Source organism: Peromyscus californicus, unplaced genomic scaffold (assembly GCF_007827085.1).
Source record: "Peromyscus californicus insignis strain IS unplaced genomic scaffold, ASM782708v3 Scaffold_21__1_contigs__length_65335640, whole genome shotgun sequence".
Lineage (NCBI taxonomy): Eukaryota > Metazoa > Chordata > Mammalia > Rodentia > Cricetidae > Peromyscus > Peromyscus californicus.
The window spans coordinates 2,940,487-2,965,482 of NW_026294514.1; the positions used below are offsets into that span (position 1 = coordinate 2,940,487).

At 44.5% G+C, this 24,996-nt stretch overlaps 1 protein-coding gene across 2 annotated transcripts in view; it reads left to right on the forward strand.

Annotated features, from left to right (window-relative positions):
- Nab1 (NGFI-A binding protein 1) overlaps positions 1-19,444 on the forward strand; it is a 44,562-nt gene extending 25,118 nt beyond the window's left edge. The window contains exons 5-8 of one of the 2 annotated variants that reach the window (XM_052749423.1): positions 8,076-8,165; positions 9,982-10,141; positions 14,079-14,195; positions 16,613-19,444. In XM_052749423.1, coding sequence (XP_052605383.1) covers positions 8,076-8,165; positions 9,982-10,141; positions 14,079-14,195; positions 16,613-16,701 — 456 coding nt within the window. In that variant the 3' untranslated portion in view covers positions 16,702-19,444. The remainder of the gene's footprint in view (positions 1-8,075; positions 8,166-9,981; positions 10,142-14,078; positions 14,196-16,612) is intronic. The other variant, XM_052749424.1, reaches the window with a different exon arrangement.
- The last annotated feature ends 5,552 nt before the right edge of the window (positions 19,445-24,996 follow it).

The window sequence follows — 24,996 nt, forward strand, 5'->3', positions numbered from 1 at the left end:
AATTTAAATTCAAGTTCCAGCAGGTAAGCTGTGGTTCACAATGCTGACTTCCCATCACCGCGTTATCCTTGCCTAGTGTCTGTGTGGCAGAGTCCTGTGTTGGTGTCAAGCCAGAAGTATCTTGTGAAAACATAAGTCTTTCTTGCTTAAACCCTCCCAGTGGCTTTCTGTCCCTGTGAGGAAACCTCAGAGTTGGGCTCCAGCTTGCTGCCTCACGTTGCTGTTCCCACCGTTCTGCCTGCAGAGACTGGCCGAGCTGTGTGCGCAGCATTTACCGTCCACCCCTGGGTTATGCCCGAGCTTTCTGGCTTCCTCGCCTCCAGTTCGGGGGTGGGGCTTGTGCGCCCCAGGTCACCCTCTGGCTCCTGTCAGCTTGTTTCATGGCACTTAGGATTACTTGGAATTCTTGAATGTTTGTGTTTAACTTAGGGCCGGTCTGCCCTGCCAGAGAAGAACGGGACTCTTGCCGGTGTACCTTCGACCCACATTGAGCTCACACCGTTGGTTCGCTCTGAACAGGCATGAGTAACGGCTGTGGGATAAAACAGTGAATGATTGTGAATAAGTCTGTGCTTTCTAAAAACTTTATCCTCGAGTAAAAGTTCTCAAATCAGCGTTTTGTTCCCAAGGGACAGTTCTCTTCGAAGTTGTGCTCCTATTTGTCAGCCTGTCCTGATGTTCGCTTTAGAGTCCTGTTGGAGGTGGGTTAGCCTCAGGTGTCACTCAGGAGGTTTGTTGACACTGTCTGATGGGCAGTGTTGGGAGATGGTTATACAGTTTAACCATGCTGCACCCCGAGATAATGGCAAGGAGAAGATCCTTGTAGATTTGGCTTGCTGCTGCTGCTGCTGCTGCTGGAGAAAGCAGGTGAAGGCAGACCCTGTCCAGCCTGTGCTGTTGGAGCACTCAGCCCTGGATCGATGGCCGCTGCCAGCAGGGATGCCTACCCAGGTCTCTTTTCAGCCCTGGACCTCCATGTGGTCATAACTCAGTCTGCTCTTCCTGCAGCCCGACTGTTCCACACTGAAATGTGTGGTCGTGGCTGATACTGCTGCTTGACCCTCTCGGGGGCCCTGAGCTGAAACGTAAGCCACTTCTTTCTGCAGTATTTGGAAACTCAAGTGTTGGATTATTACATTATCTGTGAATTTTCAGTTCCTTGAGATACGTCTCCCTGGAGATAATTTAAATAGTTCTGTATGGTTGGCTCATCGTTTTATTAGGGTCGCAAAGCCACTGGAATAGTTTGCGATTCAGAATTAAAACGATCAGTGTTGCCTTTTCCTGTAAAAGTTTTCATCCTTCCTAACAAGGCCGGTGACTAGTTAACCCAAGTCTCTCAGAGCTCCTGTGCACACTAGACTCCTAATTTGTTCCTAGAAACAACTGGAAACCTTAGCTTGAATTTAGGACAATGATTCACTTATTGGTGGTGTTGTTGCTGTTGTTGTTTGGTTGGTTTTGCTTAGTTTTGTAAAGGTACCTAGGAATTACCGTCAGTCTCTTCAGAGTGTGTCCTGTGCATAAAACGTGTGTCATGAAACGTTTTGCAGTCTGTGATCAGGCATAGGCCTAGCCTGGCTCTGTTCTGAGTCAGGCTTGGGTGTTGGAGCTGCTCATGTGCTTCTGGAAGCTGAGCCTGGGGTGACAGTATTGGCTGTCGTGGGATCTGTTTCCTGTGTGGATGCCTGTCTTCCATGAGGCAGCTCTGAGAGGGAGACCGCAGGAGGTGTGAGTGGGGACTCCATTGGGAGGTGTTTGAGCTGGGTCTTGAAGAAGGTAGGGATGCCAGTGGGCATTCAGGGTGGCATCGCAAAGATCCGCTGGTATGAGGGGAAGACAAAGACAACAAAACACTGACCATGTGGAGAAAAACAACAGGTAGAAAGACTGTCTGGAGGTGTGACTGATACAAAGGACCTCATAATGAAACCCGAAACCAGAGAGATTTCAGAACTCTTTGAGTCTGCTTTTACTCTCTCTTTAGTAAACTTTTTTGTGCTTCTAGATTTATTCCATATTTGAAGATAGTAACATAAAAATAGATGTGGGACAGATTCCCAGTTGCTTAAGGCCAAGATTAATGCGACGACTACTTTTCTCCCTTTGTTCCAAAATCTCTTCCAGCCGCCAGGAAGCACACAAACAAGTTCTTTACTTGTTTCCACGTTTAACAGAATATTTCTGCAATAAACAACAACAAAAATGTGATGTCCCGTAGATCAAAGTGACATCAGAATAATTTGACGTGTTAAGGAAGGAAACAGTTTTGCCTGCTGTTACCAGTGTCTTAGGCTGTACATAAGGTAGTGCTGTGCCCAGGAGCAGTCAGAGCTTTTCCTGTCGCTAAATGCTGTGTCCTCTGCTGCACTTGAAGGGTTGGAGGGAGTAAATCATAAGTACTCACCTGACTTTTCTCCTTTAACAATAGCTATGGTTAGATTTTCTCAAGTGTCAACATATACAGTATAGAAGTACCTATCCTTTGCCCTTAAATGGTGTACCTTTTACCATTACAATGCCCTTACAAGGTGTGTTAGACTTTAAAATATGTAGAGATTTTGAGCATTGTTCCTTCAGTTTTGAGATTAAATAAGATAGTCACAGAGAGAAACCCTTCCCGCTTGGGCGAGCCTCGGGGGAGGCCCCAGTGGAAGTGGACCTCCAGGGAGAGCCCCTCTCCAAGCCCCGTCTGTTAGAAAGTCGGGCTTGGTAGCACTCCGCAGCAGTGAACAACTGTAGTGAACCCACCTTCAGCTTAACTGAGGATGAACTGTGTGCTCTCATTCTTATTTGTCACTCGGGACCCCAGAGCGTCCAGCTGTGGGACAGTCATAACAATGATGGTTTTCTAATTCAGGCTATTATATGCCAGTCCCTGCTGGACATTTATCACAAACCTCCTTGTGTATGCTTTACGATGTCCATTTGACAGCCAGGGCAGACCCAGAGCTGCCATGTTGCTGATAAGTGACAGAGTCAGGGTTTCCAGCCTATACTTTACACATGAGCTCCAAACAGTACCTTTCTGGGTGCTAATGAGCGTCCACAAAACACCCCACCGCCACAGAAAAGCACTGTTGGGCTCAGAACTTTCCGCTCTGTGGTTGCAAAGGGAAATGGGTGTACGGGACTGGTGGTCTCTGAAGAAGAGGAATGGTAATTACTATTTTTTAATCCAAGGCCGGCTGCCTGGTAAACTACTGTAAGTTCTTAGTAAAAAAGTTTAACAGTGGTAACTACAAAATATATTTATATGAAAGAGAGTACTGTGTGATACACTTGCTGTTTAGAATGGGCATAGAAGGTGTGTGGGAAAGATAGAGTGTACCCGTAAAAGTTAGTCTGATTTATTTATACTCTGCCTACGACAAGGCAAGATGGCCTTGCAACTAATCATAGAACATGAAGAGTTGGGAGCCAGAATCCCTGGCTATCTGGTCTTTGCTTAAAAATCTAAAATACTGGTTAAAAGTAGAGTCAGTGGGTAACGTTTCTTTGTGATTTAGGAACACACGAGGTTCCTTGAACAGACTGTCATTATCTCCAGTAATGACAGTGTCACAAGAGCGTCTTAGGGAGGGAGGTGGAACCCTGCGTGGACGGACTGTCTGCTCTGTGTCGAAACTCCTTCATTTTCTTTCACCGGAATTGCTAGACGCAGGACAGGAGTGAGAGGCGACGACTCTCCTGTCCCTGTGGAGTACAGAAGCAACTGAGAGGAAGAAGTAAATTTGTTCATGGAGCCCAGAGAGCCCGAGAGCTGGGTTTGAACAAGAAAGAGGAAACATCTGCCGGCCGCTCCAGGGGGGCGGGGCGGGGCAGGGTCAGCGTATCCACCTACACTGTGACTAAGCTTGTGAAATGAAGGCGGGTGAGCCTGCCGTGGGCTCTCCTCCCTGGATCAGAAAGGCGGAAGCGGCACAATCTGCTATTCATACGGAAAGCGTGAATAGAGAAAGGGAAAATGCACTTGTGGGGTTAAGAACATCTGCCGCGACCCATCACTCCGGGACAGCTGGGCGGTGTTTAAAACAGCTCGCCGGCGAGGGTGGGGACCAAAGGGGTGAGACTAATTAGGTCATGAACAGCCTCCAAACATACATCTTATTTTCTCAGTGCTGAGACCCAGAATCTCATCACCAAGGGAACGCAGTGATTAATGGCAGCAGTCATCAGTGTGACATGGAGATAAATTGCTCATAGCATGGTACAGCTGGTGCCTAGGAAGAAAGCCACAGAGACCCAGAATAAGTCCTGAACCAAACACAGTGAGGGAGACGAACCTATTCCTCTACCAGCGTCCCAGTGTCTTGGGATGTTCTCTCTTCGGTTTCTCTGTCATCCATTCCAGATAGCTTCTTTCTCTCATTATTAACAATGGAGCACCACCCACTTCCCAGAAAGCTTTTCACGTGCAGAGTTTGGAGGTCCCCTGCCCAGCTTTGCAGTGTTCTCGTGGCTGAATATAGCCCTGACCATGAAGGCACTCTGTGACAAGATGTGCCATCTGCATTAGTTCATTTTATGCCCACAGATCTCCCCCTCCACCCCCCACCCCCCCACCCCCGGGCCCACAAAGCAGGTGATGTAATCTCTGTGGAAAAATTGGAAATGCTGTGAATAATGAGGTTGACTTGCTGAGACCACACATCTGGTCCTAACCGGAGAAGACTGGCGAGCCTCTTCCTCCTTCTCAAGCCTCTTCAAACAGTGTTTGAGGTGTTGGGGCATCTGGGGCCCCAGCAGCTCCACCCACAGCCTGCTACTGAGCGCTGAGCAGGTGACTGCTCTTGAGTCTCCAGCCCTGACCTCATCCCTTTGTCCAGGCTCACTACACCTACTTATCTGGTTTGAGTGCAGGGAAGTCGTGCCTCTGACCGAATCCATCCATTTTCTAGTTCCCCTACCAAGCTATGCCTGGCTTTGCAGCCTTTATTGAAGTGAGCATCCCTCCACACCCCCAGACTCTGTTCCGTCTTCACCAGAGGCATTTACTAGTCTCGGCTGTGTTTAGTGTGGCCTTTCTAAAATCGGGTCTTCTGAGAGTGTCACTCTACACTGAGGAGAGTATTTACGTCATCTCTTTAAGATTCAGGTATCGTGTGGTGTACGGGCCACAGAATCTGGGCGTGCATCTCTGGCTTTGCTGCTGCTCTCTTCCTTGGAGCATTTCTTACAGGAACTATAATAAAACGGTGCTGTGCAGCCTTTTGGTTTTGCCTTCAAGCCTCTCTATAAGCTGCTGTCTTTTCCTGAGGAATTCTCATCCTTGAAGCTTCATGCCGTCTGGGGAGCCTCCCCAGTGTTCCGGGTCCCTGTCCGAGAGGCACTTCTGCATTTCCATTCCACTGTTTTTCACCATTGTACCCCCTACCAATATCCCCAGGATTTGCTTGCTGGTTGTAGTGTTAAGTATGTAGTTCCCACTCATCCTCAGATAGCTATACTGTGTAAATATCCCTAAGACACAACTGCACTGGGCTGTTTTAGTTTGATTAAGCCTGGTAGCTATCTGGTTGAACAGTCTAAATGGCAGAAACACTCTTCATGAGTATAATTCCCGTGTGCCGAGCACCGAGCTAAGTATTGTCTATGCCTTATTTGTTCCTCTAAAAATAATTGTATAAATTAGCCTCATGGCTGCTATAGTGTCCCTGCTACAGATGGGACGATATGCCCAGTGGCAAAACAGTCTGCTCTGCATACCAGAAACAGCAACAGGATTAGATTTCAAACCCAGCACAAATCATAGAGATGAAGTCAGTTCTCATGAACAACAGCTGTAACAGATGCTTATTCACATCGCGCTTCATGTTAGGGATGCATGGGTTGAACCTAGTGTCTATTGCTATGGACTCCAGGAAACCGAGCATCATTTGTGAGGGCCAAGTAGAAAATGCCTGTGCAGTGGGCACCAGAACAGTCCGGGCCCCTGCAAGCCAGCAAAGCGGTTCTTGGAGATTCTTCCTTGTTCCAAGTCCACTACCTTGAGCTTAAGGGAAGGTTCGTTCAAGTTGAGGCTGGAGCTTTAGGAGTAAAAAGAGTTCTTAGAAGAAAAATGGAATAACTAAGAAAACAGTATATGTTCATGCTCCTCTATAAAGTTGGCTGTAGCTCACCCACTGATCATGGTCTATACATCCCTCCACATCGGGGTGGGAGCTAGAGAGGCAGTGTCTTCAGTACTCAAGGAGTACTGTTGGATGGGAAGGTACACAAAGTGGTCTCACAGTGTCAGAGTTACTTACTTTCTACCACCAATCATGTTATTTCATGTCTGACTTCAAACAGACAAACAGATAATTTGCTCATTGTGGTGGTGGTGCCTTTGATCCCAGCCCTCAGGAGCCAAGGCAGAAAGGTTGTAAGTTCAAGGTCGGCCTGAGCTACATTGTGAACATTGTGAGCTGGGGCCAGCCTGGGCAGTAGGATGAGACTGTCTCAAAACAATAAAATCATTTTAAAATTAAAAATAGGTAATTAGGTGTTATTTAGTAAATTAATTTGGTAGATTAAATATTTGAAAGCATGGCACATAAAGACCATATGGGAGAACGTTCTGAGCCAATATCTTATATCTCAAAGTAAAAAATTGTATTACATCACAGCATCTTTTTCTCCTCGGCTATCATAACAAATTCGGTTTTTTAATTGTTAACCCTGTGTTAGAAGTATGTAGCTTGTCCAGCAAAGGGGAGGCTGCACTGGTAATAAAGGTTTCTGTAAGGAGAGCCTTGGCGGCCTTCCTCAGCTTTACCAAAGTCATTGCGGTTGCGCCCATAGCTTTTGTATTCATGTGGAACAGCAAACAGCAGCTCAAAGGAACTCGGAAACGGTGGGTAGGTTCACCCAGATACACATGACCTGAGTCTACGTAGCTGAAGGGTTGCCCGGGCATAGAATGCCCTCCAAAAAGACCCTAGTCCAGGAAGCGTGGAATCTACTGTTGTTTTTGCTTACAGCAGTCACGTGCTAAAGGCATCACCCCTTCCTGCTTGGTCTTCTCATCTTCTCTGATAGATTCTCTTGTCTTCCCCGCAAGGAGACTGACTGGAGGGCAGGGACTGGAGGTCTGGCCGGTCCCCACGGCCGGCCCGTCACTGGACAGTACCAGGAAATTCAAGTTGGCAATTTAAAAATCGTTTCTTTTACTTTAGGTCTTTACCACATGATACATAGCAAAGGTAGTTCCAGATGGATTACAAACAAGCAACCAAAAAATACTTGGGAACACCTGGCGATGGGACTATTTATTGAATTTCTAAAGCTGCCCCTTGGACTGTAGTGCAGTAGGAGTCACAGTAACACAGAAGCTTGGGCAGCTGTAACGTATACAGTTTATTTTTGGGATGTCAAAACAAAAATAAATTGACTAAAGAAATATTTTTAAAAGCCCAGCAGTCCCCAGTGCTAGCCAGGTCAGATGAACCAATGGAGGGCTTTAACAGGTGGTTCTCAACCTAGGGGTCACGGCCCCTCTTCACAGGGGTGTCCTCAGACCATAAGAAAACAGATATTTACATTATGAGTCATAACAGTAATTAAGTTATGAAGTAGCAATGAAATAATCTTATGGTTGGGGGTCACCACAACGTGAGGAACTGTATTAGGTTCGCAGTATCAGGAAGGTTGAGACCCACTGCAGACAGAGGTAGAGGACAGCAAGGGTCATGTCCTGGTGGAGGGTTCTGCCTCTTCATGTTTTTTCTACTGGGTTGTTGAAACTGTAGGAAAATGCTGTTTCCATGGAAATATTTCACAGTGCTTGTCACAAAACCAGAAATCAGGAAAAGTTGGGACACTCTGAAGTGTCCGGTGTGAGCAGATGGTGAGTCGGATGCTGGCTGCAATGTCGGTTGTCATCCCTGTGGTCACAGAGCTCACTTGCTGGTGACGGTGATGACTGCATTTCCCATGTTCTTCATTTGTGGTTGGCTGCAGAACACAAGGCATGGTGGCCTAAGACTGGCGTGCTCTGTGGCCTCAGCCGATCACTGCTGAAGATGAAGTGTTGTTTGTGCTTCATGTGATAACAGAGTCCAGGTATTGAGGCCCTGTGATCTGCCCCACAGGACGGCTTTCCAGACTTCCAGGAGTCGGTGCACACGCTCTTCCAGCAGACCAGAGCCAAGAGCGAGGGGCTTGCAGAACTCAATTCCCAGGTAACCAGCCCACCTCGTGCAGACAGCTGTGGGCTTGAAGACGGGGCTGCTTCAGATTGAGGGTTTTGAGGATTGAGTCCTTCTCTGGTTATTGTTAAAATGACTTCTCCACAGCTGTATCTGTCCGGTGGCAGGAACGACTTGGTTTCATTTGGTTCATGAACAGAATCTGATAAGACATTACTTACTTGTAGGAAATGGGACATTCTCTTTTATTCTCAGCATGGCTGTGTACAGCACAATTCTGAGGTAAAGTCGCACAAGATCTCAGTCGCATATTGTCGACATTGTAACTCTTACCTCATTTAAAGCCTCACTGAGGAATTGTTAAATTAGTGTGTGGCTTTGGATAATTTTATTAATTCCTGTATATATGTGAGGGAGTGCGTGTTTGTGTGGGTATAGGTGTGTGTACACGTGTGCACCTGTCTGTAGAGGCCAGAGGGAAGCCGTGGGTGTCATTCCTCAGGAGCCGTCCACCTTCCATCGTGTTTATGCTGCTGCTAAGCCCCAGGGATCCACTGAGCTCTGCCTCCCCAGTGCTGGGATCACAGTGCATCCGCCACGCTCTGCTCTTCATGCGGGTGCTGGGGTTTGAACGTGGCTTCTCAGGCTTGTCCAGCCTGTGCTGTGCTGCATCAGCCATCCCCCACCCCCAAATTATAGTGAATTTTTAACTATGTCTGTGCTCAGAAATGGACATTTCCAAAGTCCATGTGTGAGTGCCCCTTTTAGACAGCACCGCAGAGCTGTTTACATTCACATGGAGTATTGCCAGTCCTGGTCACTGGGGAGAAGAGGGTAAAGGCTGTTTCCCTCTCGGAACTGCCCGCTGAAATGCCATCGGTTAATGGGTTAAATTTCAAGTGAAATGAGGTTATTGTTACCTTTGATTTGATTTGTGCACATTTAGAAAAGTAGGATGGGCATTCTTTCTAGTTATTTAATTCATTCTGTGTTCCATCTATTGATTTTTAAAATTGTGAATCATAACTTTTGTAACCAATTTTATATAGCAGGATCCTTATAGTACTTTTACATAACATGTTAATGAATCATATCTGCATTTTGACTATTACTTCCTTGGCAAATGTCATAGATACGCTGCTTTGAATACCACAGGCAAGTAATTTAGAACGGTGCATACAAAAGGAGCTTCTGGAATACATGCGGAGATGACTTTATATGTCACACACACCAGCCTTGTATTTTAAACATGTCCGTTTATGCCTGGTGGGGAAAAATGCCGCTTCTCTCTGGGGCGGAGGCAGAGATCCTTGCCGGCATGGATGCTGCTCTGCATAATTTGCATTGTTTAATTTTGGTGGGAGGTGTGTTTGTCTTGTTCCTCTAGACAGCCGTTTTACACCTTTTCTCCTCCAGGCAGGCTGTCATCAGCAGAGTCTGGATAGTGCCAGATCCTAAAATAAAATGCCAGGATTTCACCCTGTGTTCAGTGTAGTTGACAGCAGATGTTGCTGGTGCTCTTGAGTTCTTCTTTCTTTTTTTAAGAAAGAAAGAAGGGAAATCCTTTAAAAGACCCACGACCTTGGAAAACAAAGTGAAGGTTATGTTGTTTTTGAGCTCACACGGGATTCTCTTTATGGGACTGAAAAGACAACCTTTTGAACAAACTCAGTATCTCACATGACGCAGACATTTATTCATATTTATGGAGGCAAGCATACCACAGGAAGCGTGAGCTCATTTTAATAAATACTAAATACATTTGCCGGAGTCTGAAATTGGTAACTTTAAGCTATTAAGACGTCTAGGATGCTGTGGTTGTTGGTTTTATTTTTGCTTTACTTTCTAGCAGGCTGAGAAGGGGATGGCGAAGCAGATGGAGCTGCTGTGTGCCCAGGCCAGCTACGAGAGGCTGCAGCAGGAGAGGAGGCTGACAGCTGGGCTCTACAGGCAGAGCTCCGGAGAGCACAGCCCGGACGGCCTGCCTTCCGATGGCTCCGACGGACAAGGTGCGCCCCTGCAGTGACCCGGCCTTCGAGCCAGCACCGTGCGCCTTTCACAGAGAAATGGGGAGAACGGATTAGATTTAAATCAGTATTTTGAAGGGATTATTTTATCCCTGTGAAAATCCATTTTTTTTAACTAGTTCCTTTTCAAAGGAAAGTATTCATCCCGTACATTTTCATTTCTGAAATCCTTAAATTTTATCATTCCTATACTAGGTTTGCACATGTGTCTTGTAGAGGTTGGTCAGGATGGGGGTGTGAGCTTATAGGCCATTTCCCCCCCCCAAAAAAAAACAGGTTCATCAAAGACAGTTCTTAGATGGAATCTGTTTCCTTGTTTTGCCAGGCATTGAACCTAGGGCCTTCCACTGAGGTACACCCCCACCTTTTCAAAATGATCATAACATCTTTCTTTAAATGGTGTAACATTTGTTTCCTAAGAGGACGTGGTAGTTATCTCTAAAACACAGAACACAGTCCATGCTAGAGAGTTCAGCAAGTCATGAGTGTTTTTACTGTGAAAATTCTTTTTCTTTTCTCATGTCTTCAGCATGAAGAAGATCCCAGTCATTGTTACTCACTCGTTCAGAGGATTTTTTGAAGTATTTTCTGTATGCCAGGCACGCCTCTAAGCCCAGAAGGCAGAGCGGCTCAGAAGACATCGCTGCTCACGTGCCACTGAGCTTCAGGTAGAGAGGCCAGGTAGAGAGGCATGCCGTGTAAACCTGGAAATGGGTCCTGCGGTCCCAAATACTGCTAAACAGCCAAAGGAAGACAGTATTTTCATATTGTTTTATTTTATGTATTGTTCACTTTCTAGCAGGTAGGAGTTACCACTCTTGGTATCTCCTCATTCCAAGTAAGAATCCATCTTTTAAAAAATGCCTCAAGTTCACACAAAGTAATGCTTTGATGGTGCACTCCATGCAGACTGGGTTCTGTTTACCCCCCTGCACTCCATGCAGACTGGGTTCTGTTTACCCCCCTGCACTCCATGCAGACTGGGTTCTGTTTACCCTCCTGCATTCCATGCAGACTGTCCTCTGTTTACCCTCCTGCATTCCATGCAGACTGGGTTCTGTTTACCCCCCTGCACTCCATGCAGACTGTGCTCTGATTACCCTCCTGCACTCCATGCAGACTGGGTTCTGTTTACCCTCCTGCATTCCATGCAGACTGGGTTCTGTTTACCCTCCTGCACTCCATGCAGACTGTCCTCTGTTTACCCCCCTGCATTCCATGCAGACTGGGTTCTGTTTACCCTCCTGCATTCCATGCAGACTGGGTTCTGTTTACCCCCCTGCACTCCATGCAGACTGTCCTCTGTTTACCCCCCTGCACTCCATACAGACTGTCCTCTGTTTACCCCCCTGCACTCCATGCAGACTGTCCTCTGTTTACCCCCCTGCATTCCATGCAGACTGTCCTCTGTTTACCCTCCTGCACTCCATGCAGACTGTCCTCTGTTTACCCCCCTGCACTCCATGCAGACTGGGTTCTGTTTACCCCCCTGCACTCCATGCAGACTGTCCTCTGTTTACCCTCCTGCATTCCATGCAGACTGTCCTCTGTTTACCCTCCTGCACTCCATGCAGACTGTCCTCTGTTTACCCCCCTGCACTCCATGCAGACTGTCCTCTGTTTACCCTCCTGCATTCCATGCAGACTGTCCTCTGTTTACCCCCCTGCACTCCATGCAGACTGTCCTCTGTTTACCCTCCTGCATTCCATGCAGACTGGGTTCTGTTTACCCTCCTGCATTCCATGCAGACTGTCCTCTGTTTACCCTCCTGCATTCCATGCAGACTGTCCTCTGTTTACCCCCCTGCACTCCATGCAGACTGGGTTCTGTTTACCCCCCTGCACTCCATGCAGACTGTCCTCTGTTTACCCTCCTGCATTCCATGCAAACTGTGCTCTGATTACCCTCCTGCATTCCATGCAGACTGGGTTCTGTTTACCCCCCTGCACTCCATGCAGACTGTGCTCTGATTACCCTCCTGCATTCCATGCAGACTGTCCTCTGTTTACCCCCCTGCATTCCATGCAGACTGGGTTCTGTTTACCTTCCTGCATTCCATGCAGACTGGGTTCTGTTTACCCTCCTGCCCAGAACCTTCCTCTCTCCCATGGCCCCATTCATGTCAGTGTCGGATTACCCTCTTCTTCCCCTCGCCCTCCCCTAAAATCCCTTCTTCCCAGCTCATTGCCTCCTTTCTTGTTTGATCATACACACACACACACACACACACACACACACACACACACACACACACACACACCTAGGTCCAACAGACAAAAGAAAATGTGGTGTTTGTCTCCAAATTTAGCTTATCTCACTTAACATAGTATATAATGATTCCCATTCCATCTGCTTTCCTACAAGTGTTACCATTTCACTTTCCTTTGCGGCTGAATAAAACTCGCCTGTGCGTCTGTGCCTTGTGTTCCTTCCCGTTCATCTGCCGGTGGACACCTGGGCCTGGCTGATGTCTCAGCCCTTGTGAGCAGTGCAGCACCAGCCAAGTGTGTGCATGTCTCTGGGGTAGGAGGTCTGGCTCCCTGCAGACATACACACAGGAGCGGTAGAGCTGGGTTAGATGGTGGTTCTGTGTTTAGTTCCCAGTAGTCTGGGAGCACCAGTGCCCACTCTCGCCAGCAGTGAGTGGGGATCTTTGCCCTGCATCCTCTCTGGCATTGGTTGGCATTTGTTTTCTCAATGTTAGCCGTTCTAACCGGGGTGAGGCAGAATCTCAAAGCAATTTCAATTTTCATTTGCTTTTACCTAATAGCTGAGAATGTTGAGCCATCTTTAAGCATATGGGGAGTATGTGTATTTCTTTTCCTCTTTTTTCAGAGTTATCTAATCATTTCATTAGTACAGCTACTAATTGGAAGGTTAGAGGTTTGGGTGACTAATTCTTGTACTCCTTTATATGTTCTGGATGTTAATCCCTTGGATGATGTGTATTGCCAAAGGTTGTTTTTTTTTCCCCATCCAAATAAGAATAGCATGTTAGCAAGCCCTAGATCCTGACATGAGAGTGAAAGAAAGATTTTCCTCTAAAACATGACAAAAACATTTTAGTTGAGGTCTTAATTTCTCTGTTCTAAGAGTTAATGGTCAAGCAATCACAATTATGAAAGATTTGATGGAGCTTGATTTATGACGCTAGCATAACTTGCTGTGATGGATAATATAATGCAGTTTATAAAGCATTTTACTGTATCTGCACTCGTTAATTTTTCATGGGTTGTGCTTAAAAACAAAAACAAAACTATAATTGGCCTGAAGCCATCTCTGCCTCTCTTCTTCTTTTTTTCTTTTTGTCTTTTTTCTTTTCTCCCCCGAGACAGGGTTTCTCTGTGTAGCCCTGGCTATCTTGGAATTTGCTTTGTAGACCAGGCTGGCCTTGAACTCACAGAGATCTGCCTGCCTCTGCCTCCTGAGTGCTGGGATTAAAGGTGTGCACCACCACTGCCTAGCTCTGTCTTCCCTTTTAAATGTGTGGTTCGGTAACAGCGTGCCTTAGTCCATGGGTACAGTGTTAAGGAAAATGTCTTACAGAGGAGCTGTGTTAATACAGTGAGTGCTGGAGAGCTTCTAGAAATGTGCGTCTCTTGTTTGGTTCATCCTAGCTCTATCCATACCCCAGCGGTTTGTTTCTTCAGCATCAAAGACTTGCTGTTTCCCTCCCAAGTTGTTTCAAAAGTCTTTCCCCAGTTAGCATAGTGTTTCCGTGCCTCCTGACATGTCTCCTTCTTCATAAGGTGTGTTCCGGCAATCTGTGAACATTTATTTAGGAAATCAAACAGAAAATAAATGATAAAGAACACTGGGAATGTTTTAAATGTTACTTTGTTTTTTCTCTCCTTTCTTCCTTCCTTCCTCCCTCCTCCCCTCCCTCTCTCTCTTCCTTCCTTCTCTCCTTCCCGTTAGGAGAACGACCTTTGAATCTCCGAATGCCTGATGTACAGAACAGACAGCCCCATCATTTTGTGGTCGATGGGGAGCTGAGCAGACTTTACTCCAGTGAGGCCAAGTCCCACTCATCAGGTGAGAATGCAGTGTCTGCGATCGGAGAAAACCTGGGTGACATTCCCTTAGTTCTGCTGAACAGTGGAAATCATAGATTACCAGAATATTAGCCAGCCTCTTTGAGAGTTTCGTATTGTAAGGAATGACAAGGAAGACTCATGGAGTTCAGACTACTGGACAAGCCATTGTATGGATGGCAGCCTGTAGCTAGTTTAAGCTGAATAATAAATGGTTAGGATGAGTTAGACTGGCTCTTCTTTTCTGACAATACTGTGATATGACACAGGTGGGCTCCACACCTGGTCTCTTGCTGAGAAAGCCTTGTGTACCAGAACCTGACTATGCATGCAGATAGGTGCATTTTAGGGTGCAGTTTTATGGTAAAATGAATCGCACAGCATTGGCTAGTAGATGCCAGCACCGCTTAGGAGAGTCTGGTGTCAATCAGCCTTTGAGTAAAAGTAACTATAGGAATCACTTGATCACGGTCTTTGGTTTTAGAGATGGGGCAGCTGAGACCAGGCAGGACAGTTTGCTGAATTTGTACATTAAGTCGTAGGAACAGGACTTTATGCTGATGGTGGATTGAGGATTAACTAGGAAGTTGTCCAGACAGCCTGCATCTTTCTGTTCATGTTTCCAGAGGCAGAAAAGGCTGCTGTGCTAAATTCTGTCCTGTACCTTGTGACCCTCAATCCACTGTTTCACATGGACTGTCAAAGAAGTTGACCAATGAAACTGTCCTCAAGTGATAGCAAATTGGTCTCCTCTTTTCACCAATATGAAAAAGCAAGCTCTTCTTCCAAGTTCTTGACAAACTAACATGCTTTCCACAAACTCATATTGCTTCAAAGACCCTACATAAAAGAAATCCTGCAGTTACATTGGTTACACTTTGTGTCACCGTGGGGACACACTTGGTATCTCTGCTACATGGAGATAGTTAAGCTGGGATTTTACATAGAGCAGAACAAAGGAATACCTAAAAAAGAGTTTTTGCTTTTCTTTTTAAGATTTAATTTTAGTTTTTAAACTTTTTTTATTTTTTGAGAATTTCATACGCTATATTTTGATCATGCCCTTCCCTTCTCAGTTTTTCCCAGATCCTCCCTACCTCATTACTCACACAACTTGATGTTCTTTCTCTTAAAAAAAAAAAAAAAAAGAAGAAGAAGACGACAAAAGCCCACCCCCACCCCACACTCACAGAACAAAACCCCATGGAGTCTGATTCACGGTGGCCAGTGACTTCTGAACATGGGGCCTGTCTGGAGTGTGGTTTTTATATGCCCAGTGTCAGTCCATTGAAAAATGTTTTCTTTTTTTAAAAAAAATGAGTAGAAATGACACAGATTCCATGTGGTAAGACCAAGTGACCTGGAATTCGTTCTCCATGCTTCTCATGGATTCCTCTGTAAAGTGGATACTTCACAGGTCATTGTAAGCCATGAACAAGAGAGTGTGAGATGCGCAGCTGGTAAAAATTCAAGCATTGTGGCTGTTTTTCTTACTCCTAAGTGCAATTTAAATCTCTTTCTGTATAGAGAGGCTGCCTACATACATTGGATTACCTACCTGTGTTCAGATAGGGTAGACAGACATGTTGGTTTGCTTTCTATGGCCCTTTCAAAGGATCTGTGAGAGAGAGAGAGAGAGAGAGAGAGTGTGTGTGTGTGTGTGTGTGTGTGTGTGTGTGTGTGTGTGTTTCATGTATGCGTATTAGCCCACATGTTTTCATGTATATAATGTATTTATGTGTATATATCTTTATTAGTGCATTATGTAAAGATTGCATTTCACATTGTTCAAATAACTTTTAAAACTCCATGGGACCTTTACTTAGGAACGTAAACTCTTCATTCTTTATTCCCACTTAACCCCTGTTTACAGTGCCATGGAACTTTTAGACATAGTTTCATCTTTAGCAGTGAGGATGTATTGCAATCACAATTTTGTGGTAAATATTTTATCTATTAACATTTGTATGTGAAGGATCTGTTTGATTCTATACCACAGTGCACCAAGCATTTTAAAAGGTCTGTTTATTCATGTGCATTTCGTGTTTATCCCTTGCCCTACTCTGTGGGCAGATTTCCCTCGTTTTAGAGGTAAGGGCATGAAGGTTCAGCTCACTCACACTAACTTACAGCTAGTTGGGATTTAAATGTAACTGGTTTGTTTTGGGTTTGGTTTTGTTTTTCGTTTGGGTACTCTCCACATAGCTCAGACGTACATGGAACTTGAAGCAATCCCCTTGTCTCAGCATCCTGAGTCCTGGGAATACATCACTACCGTGTTCAGCCAGAACTCATGTTTTTAACCATGAGTCTGTAAATACAATTCCATGTGAAATTTCACAATTGTAAATAGTTAATAATATTTGCTGTGAAGGCAAGGGTTAATAACTTGACTCTTTCTGGTTTTGTTTTATGCAGAGAGCCTTGGGATCTTAAAAGACTACCCTCACTCTGCTTTTACCTTGGAAAAGAAAGTTATTAAAACAGAGCCTGACGACTCAAGATAGCTGAGATTCTCCCACCGTTCTCTGGAAATGGCACCAGATTCAAGGATAATGCTCCATCATAGAATAAGCCTTAATAACCAGTGTTGCCTCATTCAGCTCAAACAGATCATAGCCAAAGCGTAAGAACTCACACAGTCGTCTGTGGAAACTGGGACAAAGCCGCAGCCCCAGAGGAGGGAATCAAGAGAGCGTTGCAATGTAACAAACACTGACCATTACCTTCCTGTGTACGTTGTTCATGTGGAAAGGCTCAATATTGTAGGCATTCACTATTTAAGAATGTACAATGTGTCTGTGTAATTTATAGAAGCAAATCTAGGTGTTGAGACCTTTTGGTCTAATAGATGTGGATACCATTCTTTTTACTTGAAATTTTGTTGTCTACTTTAAGTGTATTTACGGTAAATGTTACTCATCAACATTTAGGACTTTTGCAGTCATAAAAAGAAAGATTAAGCGATGTAGTTATTGGCACGGTGGCAGCGACTGGAGAAAGATGGAGGACAAATACGCAGTTTACACCAAGGAAAAGACAATGTACTTATTACTTGATTAAAATTGATTTTGGTTACTAGGAAATGTGTAGCCTTCACTAAATAATACCACTTTCATTGGTTTAATCAATGCACAAATTAAAAATTGGACTAATAGTTCTAAGATGAGATAGGCTACATTCATGACAGCTGCTCAAGATGTAAGAAAGTGGGGCAGAAGCCTTGACATAAATGGGCTAATGTGTAAAAGCCTTGGCTTAAGCATTGATGTTTCAGAGTATGTTAAGTAAATTAAGGCACAGTAAGTTAACCCTAAATGCGATAAAGATGGTAATGACATGGGTGAATTGACATGGAGTGTGTGTTGTTGTTAGTTCTGCTTTAGACCACGGCTGTAATAAATATTAGTTCCTGATCTCTTCTGCTGAACTCTGTTGACCAAAGGTTAGATGAGATGTCCACACCAGAGTCTCTAATCACTGTCACATGGTCACCTCTCATTCCGACCTGTAGAAGAGTGTTAAAGTAGAAACACCAGTAAAGAACTTTTACACCATCAAAAGGCTTTCTCCCCTTCCTACAGGTTTCTGTTGGAACACGGCATTTTTGTCTGTTAAGAAGTATCTTAGGGACCTTGACCCCTGTTGCTACCTTGGTGTTGACTATTGTGGTTTCACAGTGTGCTGTGAAGTAGAGCTAGGTGATACCATTTAAATAGAACATTCCGTTTTTAATATTAGCCACAGCACTGGTCAGTATCCCGGTACTTTCGTGGACCATTTCCTGTATTCTGTAATCTATTTTGAGACATTTTTGTGGTCCTTTTTTTAAAAAATTGTGTCTTACAGTTCAGGTTTGTAGATTTTAACATGCAAGTTTTAAAAGATGCGGTGATCTTCCAGCTGGCGTTTGTCTGTCTTTCCTGGACCTAGAACCTGCATCTTTAAATCTAGAAGTTAGTTTCCTTAAGTAACCTACTTTTCTGACTTCCAAGCTTAGAGAAAAAGAAGCACAAAAAAATTTCAGTAGAATACAGTTTTTATTTTGTAAACACTAATGTATTAAACTTGCTATACATTAAAGCAAATAATATATATTTTTATTTGAATGGTATATATAAATTAGATGTTATAACTAGTGAATTTTTTTTCATTTTGTTTAAGATATTTTCACTGAAAAGGGTCAATTGGTTACCTCAGTATTACAGCCAATATCATCCAAGGGACCATGTCTCCCCAGGTGTGTGTTATCTATCCTTTGTTGTGTGAATTCTGTTTAAGATGATGAGTGCACTTGCTTCCTGTGGCAATAAAGAATTTCTGTGCCTCATGGACCGATGCTGAGAGCCTTCCACAGCCGTGATGCTTGTCCACTCGCCTCCCTTACAGCATGTCGGGGCAGGGTGACATTATCCTTTTTCTTTCTGTGACGCCGAGGGCTGGACACACAGGCCTCACACATGGACCGGGGCTCGACCGCTGAGTGATAATCCCAGCACTCATTTTACATTTTTATTCTGAGACAGGGTTATTAACTTGGCCCGAACTGGCCTTGAATTCACACTGTAGACCAGATAGGTCATGGTCACCTTGGGAGGCCTTTTCTAGCATGTGGTCCACACATTTCACACTTGAAATGGCTAAATATTATTGGCACAGCACCATTTTGTGTGTGACTTGGATGCTTCTCTGAATCTTCAAAAGAAAGCCAAGCAGGTTGTCACCGCGGTGAGCAGGAGCCCACATCTCTCCCTTGTAGGTTGCGAGGAAATACGGTAGCAAGTATTTCATTAAAAGCCACTTCTGGTCCAGCTGTGTGCAAGCATTGTTTCAGGGACTTCAAGCCTGTTCACTTGCTGTGAGCTCCGGGCATCCTCACAAATGAGATCCTCCAGTGGGCTCCACCATGACCAAGTGTCATCGAAACTTGACAGTGACAGTGCTATGGAAAACACAGATTAACCTCAGAAAAGGTGATGATGGCTGTTTCCACAGGGACTCTACAGGCTTGGGTGATGCCTCAGTGGTCGAAAGCTAACACTGGGGGCAAAGCTTTTGTTTCTGAATGTGCGATGGTTAAAGCTGCAGAGCCTCCATGGCTTCTAGTTCTACTGACTTACGTGAACGAAGAAAAAGAATCACTGCTTCTTACGCAGAAAATATGAATCAGAGATTTAAGTTCTTATTTTTTTCAAGTTTTACATTTGCTTTACACATGTCCTTTGTTTAGCGCATTTTTACCATGGTTTTTAGAAGAATGATAAATAATAACTGGTTTCATTATAAATTTGGCTTGTTAGAACTCCTTTCTTCCTTCCTTCATATTCTCACATCTATTGGGCACATAATTCTTAGGCATTACAACAGTGTCCTTTTGCATTCTAGTCTCCCTGAAGTCTGAGTCTCTGGTCACAATTTCCACGATTGTTCTTCTGAGAGCTCCACTTATGTCCAAGTCTCATAAAGTCCATAGTGTCCATAAAGACATTAAAGGCTGGTTTCTGCCAGCTCATCTTCAACTAAAGAAAATGTTTAATATTTCTATAGTAATTCAATATGACCTTCAAAAAAGAACATTTGAAATAAATCACAAAACATTCATCTTAGGGTTTTTCTCAGCACTCATGTGAAATTCTAGCTACTACTGTTTTTTGCTTTTTTAGTTTGAAAATACTTGGTTGGGCCAGTGCAATGCCAGTCATTAGTCGGCCCTTGAAGGTTGAGGTGGGGATCTCTGTGAGTTTGAGTTCAGCCTACACAGGAAGACTGTTCTCAAAAGGAAAAACATTGATTGGTAAATAAAAATTGTATATATTCAAGTGTAAACAACGACCATCAAATTTTTTATACATGTGCTGCCTATTGTGTGTGCACAGTTTATGAGCAACACATGTGCCCTGGCATACACTTGGGACAGAGGACAGCTTGGCGGAGCTGGCTCTCGGCACGGGGTTGAACACACCCGTGCTAGGCTTGTGCGACACCTTCACCACGAGCCACTTCAGTGGCCTGCTCGTTTAATTTCTGTGTACAGCGCATACCGATTACCACAACTAAGACACCTCGGTGGGAAAGTGCCCCCATTGGGTGTGACTGGCACTTACTATTCTCAGTTGGTTTGCTTGCCTTTGCAAACTTTCAGTAGAGTGTTTTTGAACTATTCATTCTACACAGCGTCACAAAACAATTTTCCATTGATAGAAATTGAGAAAGACATCAATACAATTTTAGGTTCCAGAACCTTAATCCATTTTTTTTTTATGGTCCTAGAGTTGAACCCAGAGCCTCTTGAATCCAAGGTCAACACTGTCCCCAAGCTATGCTCTTAGCATCCTGTTTTTTTTTTTTTTTAAAAAAAAAAAACCTTTATAACTGCTGTCTATTTAAGTTCTCATGGTGCATTCTCCAGAGAATCAGCTTGCTGCTTCACAAGCCCAAAGGAATGTTCTTACTAGGTGCTGCCATCAAGGCCTGGTGCTTCAGAATGCAGGGAAGTATGTAACATCAGCTCGAGATGGGGGTGCTACAGCAAAGGCTAAAAGGGGTCTTCTCCCTCAACGTCAGAGTGTCAGCTTTTGAAGTTTCCTAGCAGTCCAAACAGTTTTCTCATCAGCCCACGAGGCTCGCTGTGGGTGAGAGCCTGTGGCATTACAGATCAGCCTATGCTTCGTATCTACACATTCTGAAACCTTTTGAGTCATCTTTGTACTCAAAGTTTTCTCCTCATAAATTTATGTCTGAAGTGCCATGTTTAGCACCCACACACAGTCCTAGGCCATTCTCCTCTGTCTTCGGCACCCTCTCTTGGCAGGTCCCTTAGGCTTAAGGACGTAGGAAGATGCCTAAGTAGTGCATGTGTAGGTGGAGTCCTGCCAGGAGCCGGCTCAGCAGAGGCATCTGGTGGTTTTCCTGGGGCTGGCCACTCTCGTCAACTGTTGTCTGTGGTCTAGCGCCGGACCTGCTCTTGTTCTTCCCAGACAAAGGGCTTTCTTTGTTAGGATGTCCTTCCCCATAGGTCTGCCGCGTCTCGCCGTTTTAGTTTTATTTTCCTTTGACATGCACGCCTGCTCCTCTCAGGTCTTGACTCATACGGAGTGATTTCCCATCAACAGTTGAGGCTAACAAGACCATCATCCTTGCCCTTCCAGCCAGTCTTACTGTTGTCAAAACCTGAATCACTGTATAGATTCGTCTTATATGTATGTGCGTGTGTATATGTTATACTCAAGTTCTTTGATTTGATTGATAAAGCACAAGGCACGTTGTGTGATGAGATCGGGCTGTCACAGTGACAGCTAAGTACTTAACTCCAATTCTCAGGGTAGTCAATGGCACTTTCCATTTAGAATTAACACTGAAGGTCAAGTTAATGGAGATCACTTAATTTTTCCAAGAATATCCTTGATACTGCAGTGTTTTCAATGGGAAAAGAGCTTGTGTATGATAGTTTACAAGGGGAAGGTCAGTTTTTTCTTTGGTCCCATATTAAAAGACAGGATTAGTTCTGCCTAGTGAGGCAGATGGCCTAGAACAGGTTAATCTTCTAAACTAGTCATAACTGCAACAGTGAGATGTCGCAAATCCAGTTTCCTGGCACATGGCAACAGCTTTACATTTAATCTGCAATCTCTAGGTAAGTGTTGTCACCCAACTCTGCAGATAAGACACACCCCTAAGATGTAGCCATGGTTACTACACACCTGTGCTAGATCATCACACCATCAACAGATGTCTCTTAAACCCAGGAACATGAACACTGCGCAGTAAGCACATTCTACAGATTTGGCTTATTCACATGTGAAGAAACACCACACATGCATGGCATGATGATGTTGATAACAGTATGAACCAGGTAACTGAGAGCCAAGATTGCAGCAGAGGCTCCCTGAAGGCAACCAATACACTGAATGCCAAGGCTGGTGCCAGGAGCAAAATGAACCAACTGCTTTGGGACTAAACCACCAAGGTGGGGTGTGAAACAGGCACAGGCACATGCTTTTAGGGATGGGGTAGAGGATCCGAGTGAAGAAGATTAGAGTGTAACAGCAAGGAGAATGCCGGCTGAATCCAATCCCTAGAAACTCTAGACAAGGTTTATTTCAGAAATAATCAGAAGGGTTTTAAAAGAAGTGAAACCATGCAAAAAGATTGGAAATAGCCCAAAATAATACAAACTGGATGCTTGAGTGTTCCAAGAAGTTCCACAGGGTTTGGCTAGGCCTCTGGCTGTGGCAAGAGGTGTGAGGGTGCTGTTGGAGTTGTCCAACCTCGGCTCAAACAATGCGCAGAGTAAGGAGTAAAGGATATGCAGTCAGTTGGTAATTCATTCAGCAAACACTTGTTAAGACATTTGCCTGAAGATGTCCAGGCACACGCGGGGTTAGGAAGTGAAGACACAGAAGATCCCAAACTGTCCCTGCCTCCAGGGACACCTCCATCTAGTAGAAGTGATTGTATAGGTTAAATGTCTAGCTTGTAACCATTGGGTAGAAATTGACCATGGTTATGAACTTACTAACAGAGAGGCTTTCCAAAGAGAAATTTAGGAAGGAGAGTTTGGTACTCAACATTTTGTTTGGGAGAATTCTGGAGTCGTCAGTGTATGTGGGAAGAGCTACCCAGCAAGCTGCAAGAAATAATGGAGTAAACTGGAAGTATAGCTCCTTAGGAGTGTTCGCCTAGCATGGGTGAGGCCCTAGATCCAATTCCCAGCACTGGTGGTAGGAGATTGGAAAGGAAAAGACCAGAGACAGAGTAAGATCTCAGCTGGAGTTAAAGAGATCTGATTTTGACCCCAGAACGTGTGTAAAAATCCAGGTGTGGTGGCACATGCTCATAGCCCACTTGGTGGTCAGTGAGAGACCCTGTCTCCAAAAAAAAAGGACTGTGTGGAAGGAACAACACAGGATGTGTCCTCTGGCCTACACACACACACACACACACACACACACACCCTCAGAGAACCCTGTGGTTAGTGGTTGAGGTATGTTTTGTGTGTCTTCTATATGGAATGTGAGGGAAGGCAGGTTCAAAGAGGCAGCCAATTAGCTGTATTTCAGACCGCGGCTCATTTTAACCTCATTTGCATCTGTAAATTACAGTGGAGAAGAGTTAATGTTACTGTCCTGAACTCTGTTCTCCTTTCTGCACCCAGTAAGAAATTTCTAGAAGCTCATTTACTGAAAGCTTGCAAGGTTAAAACATTATCATTACAGTTGTGACCTAAATAATCTGGTTTACAAGCCAGTGAATCTGGTGCTGGCATCCTCATGTTAATGAAAATCTACCAAGAAATTCCAGAACCCATTGATACTGAGAGGTGGAATTAATTTTCATGCTGTGTGTTGCTTTTGTCCTGATTGTGTAAAAAGGAAGGAAACAGACTGTTTAAAAGATCCGCCGCCACCCCGGCCAGTGTGAGGGCACCTGTGACCTGGCTGTGCAGGAGCTGAGAGGAAGCAGTGTAGACAACTTAAGGTAACTTCAAGCCCAAATAGAAATATCATTTCTTACTGGTTACACACATTGAGGGCCTTTAAGATGAAAAAAATAATACATATTTTTTAAACTCAAAAGCATGCCAGACATAGTGCCCACACCTTTAATCCCAGTATGTGGGAGGCAGAGGCAGACAGATTCTTGGTAAGATCAAGGTCAGCCTGGTCTACATAGTGAGATCCAGGACAGCCAGAGCTAGTGAGACTTTGTCTTGAAAAATAACAACAAGAGTAAAAACCTCAAAGGCTCCTTAAAGACAAGAAACCATTGTTCAAGCTTTTCCCGACACACCCAATGAGGGATTCTAGGTCCAGAAATGTTTATAATTGAATACAGAGAGCATCGTGGGAAATGCTGGGAATAAGCAAGAATTACAAACGATACCCAATGCACAGGCCTATTCTTTGCTTTGGTTCATGGATGTGATCCTGGAAAATGAGAAACACTGACAGTCATCTTGGCCATCTTCCAGAGCAGTGGAGATAAGCTCTGTTTGGAACACATTGAGTCACCAGTTATCTCAGAGCTATTTAAGATTGTTTACAAACAAAAGCCTGGAGCTCAGATCAAAAATCTCTTATCCTTGTGAGCCATCAGAGTTTTATTAAAGCGGCTGAGGCCAGGGCATCTAATGAGAATACGGTCAGTGAAGAAGGTGGCCATGGATAAAACTCGGGAAAACTAGCTCATTTAGGGGTAGAATAAAAAGAGTCTTCAAAGAACTAAGCAGCCAGAAAGGTGAGGCGACCACTCAGGAGAGCGGCATTCTGGAAGCCAGGCAGGAAGAAGCCACAGAATGAAGGTCATCAGGAGTAAGAGGCAAGTAGGATGAGTTGACTTAAGGAGGTCTATGTAAAATTTTGGAGAGTGGTGCCAAGCAGAATAATTGGGAAGAATAAATATTGGAATTGTTTAATGTAATATGCTCAAGTAAAATAGAACTGATAGATGTAAACTGCATAAACATTAGTAATGGGCTTGATATAAGGTATCTTCTCATGTCTGAGAGTTATTGATTCTCTGATAAATATCCTGCCTGGTTTCAAATCTGTTGGTGTAATAAAGCACCCTAACAAGAAGCAACATAGGCAGGAAAAGATTTGTTTGACTCACAATTCCGGGTTGCAGTTTATGTTTGAGGGGAAGTCAGGGTGAGAACTCAAACAGTTGGTCGCTCCACATACGTAGTCAATAGCAGAGGGAAATCGAAGGCACCCATGCTGCCTGCTGGCTACCCTCTGCTCTCATCTCACCTTCTCCTACCTTATGTAATTCGGGACCTCCTGCCCAGGGAATGGTGCTAC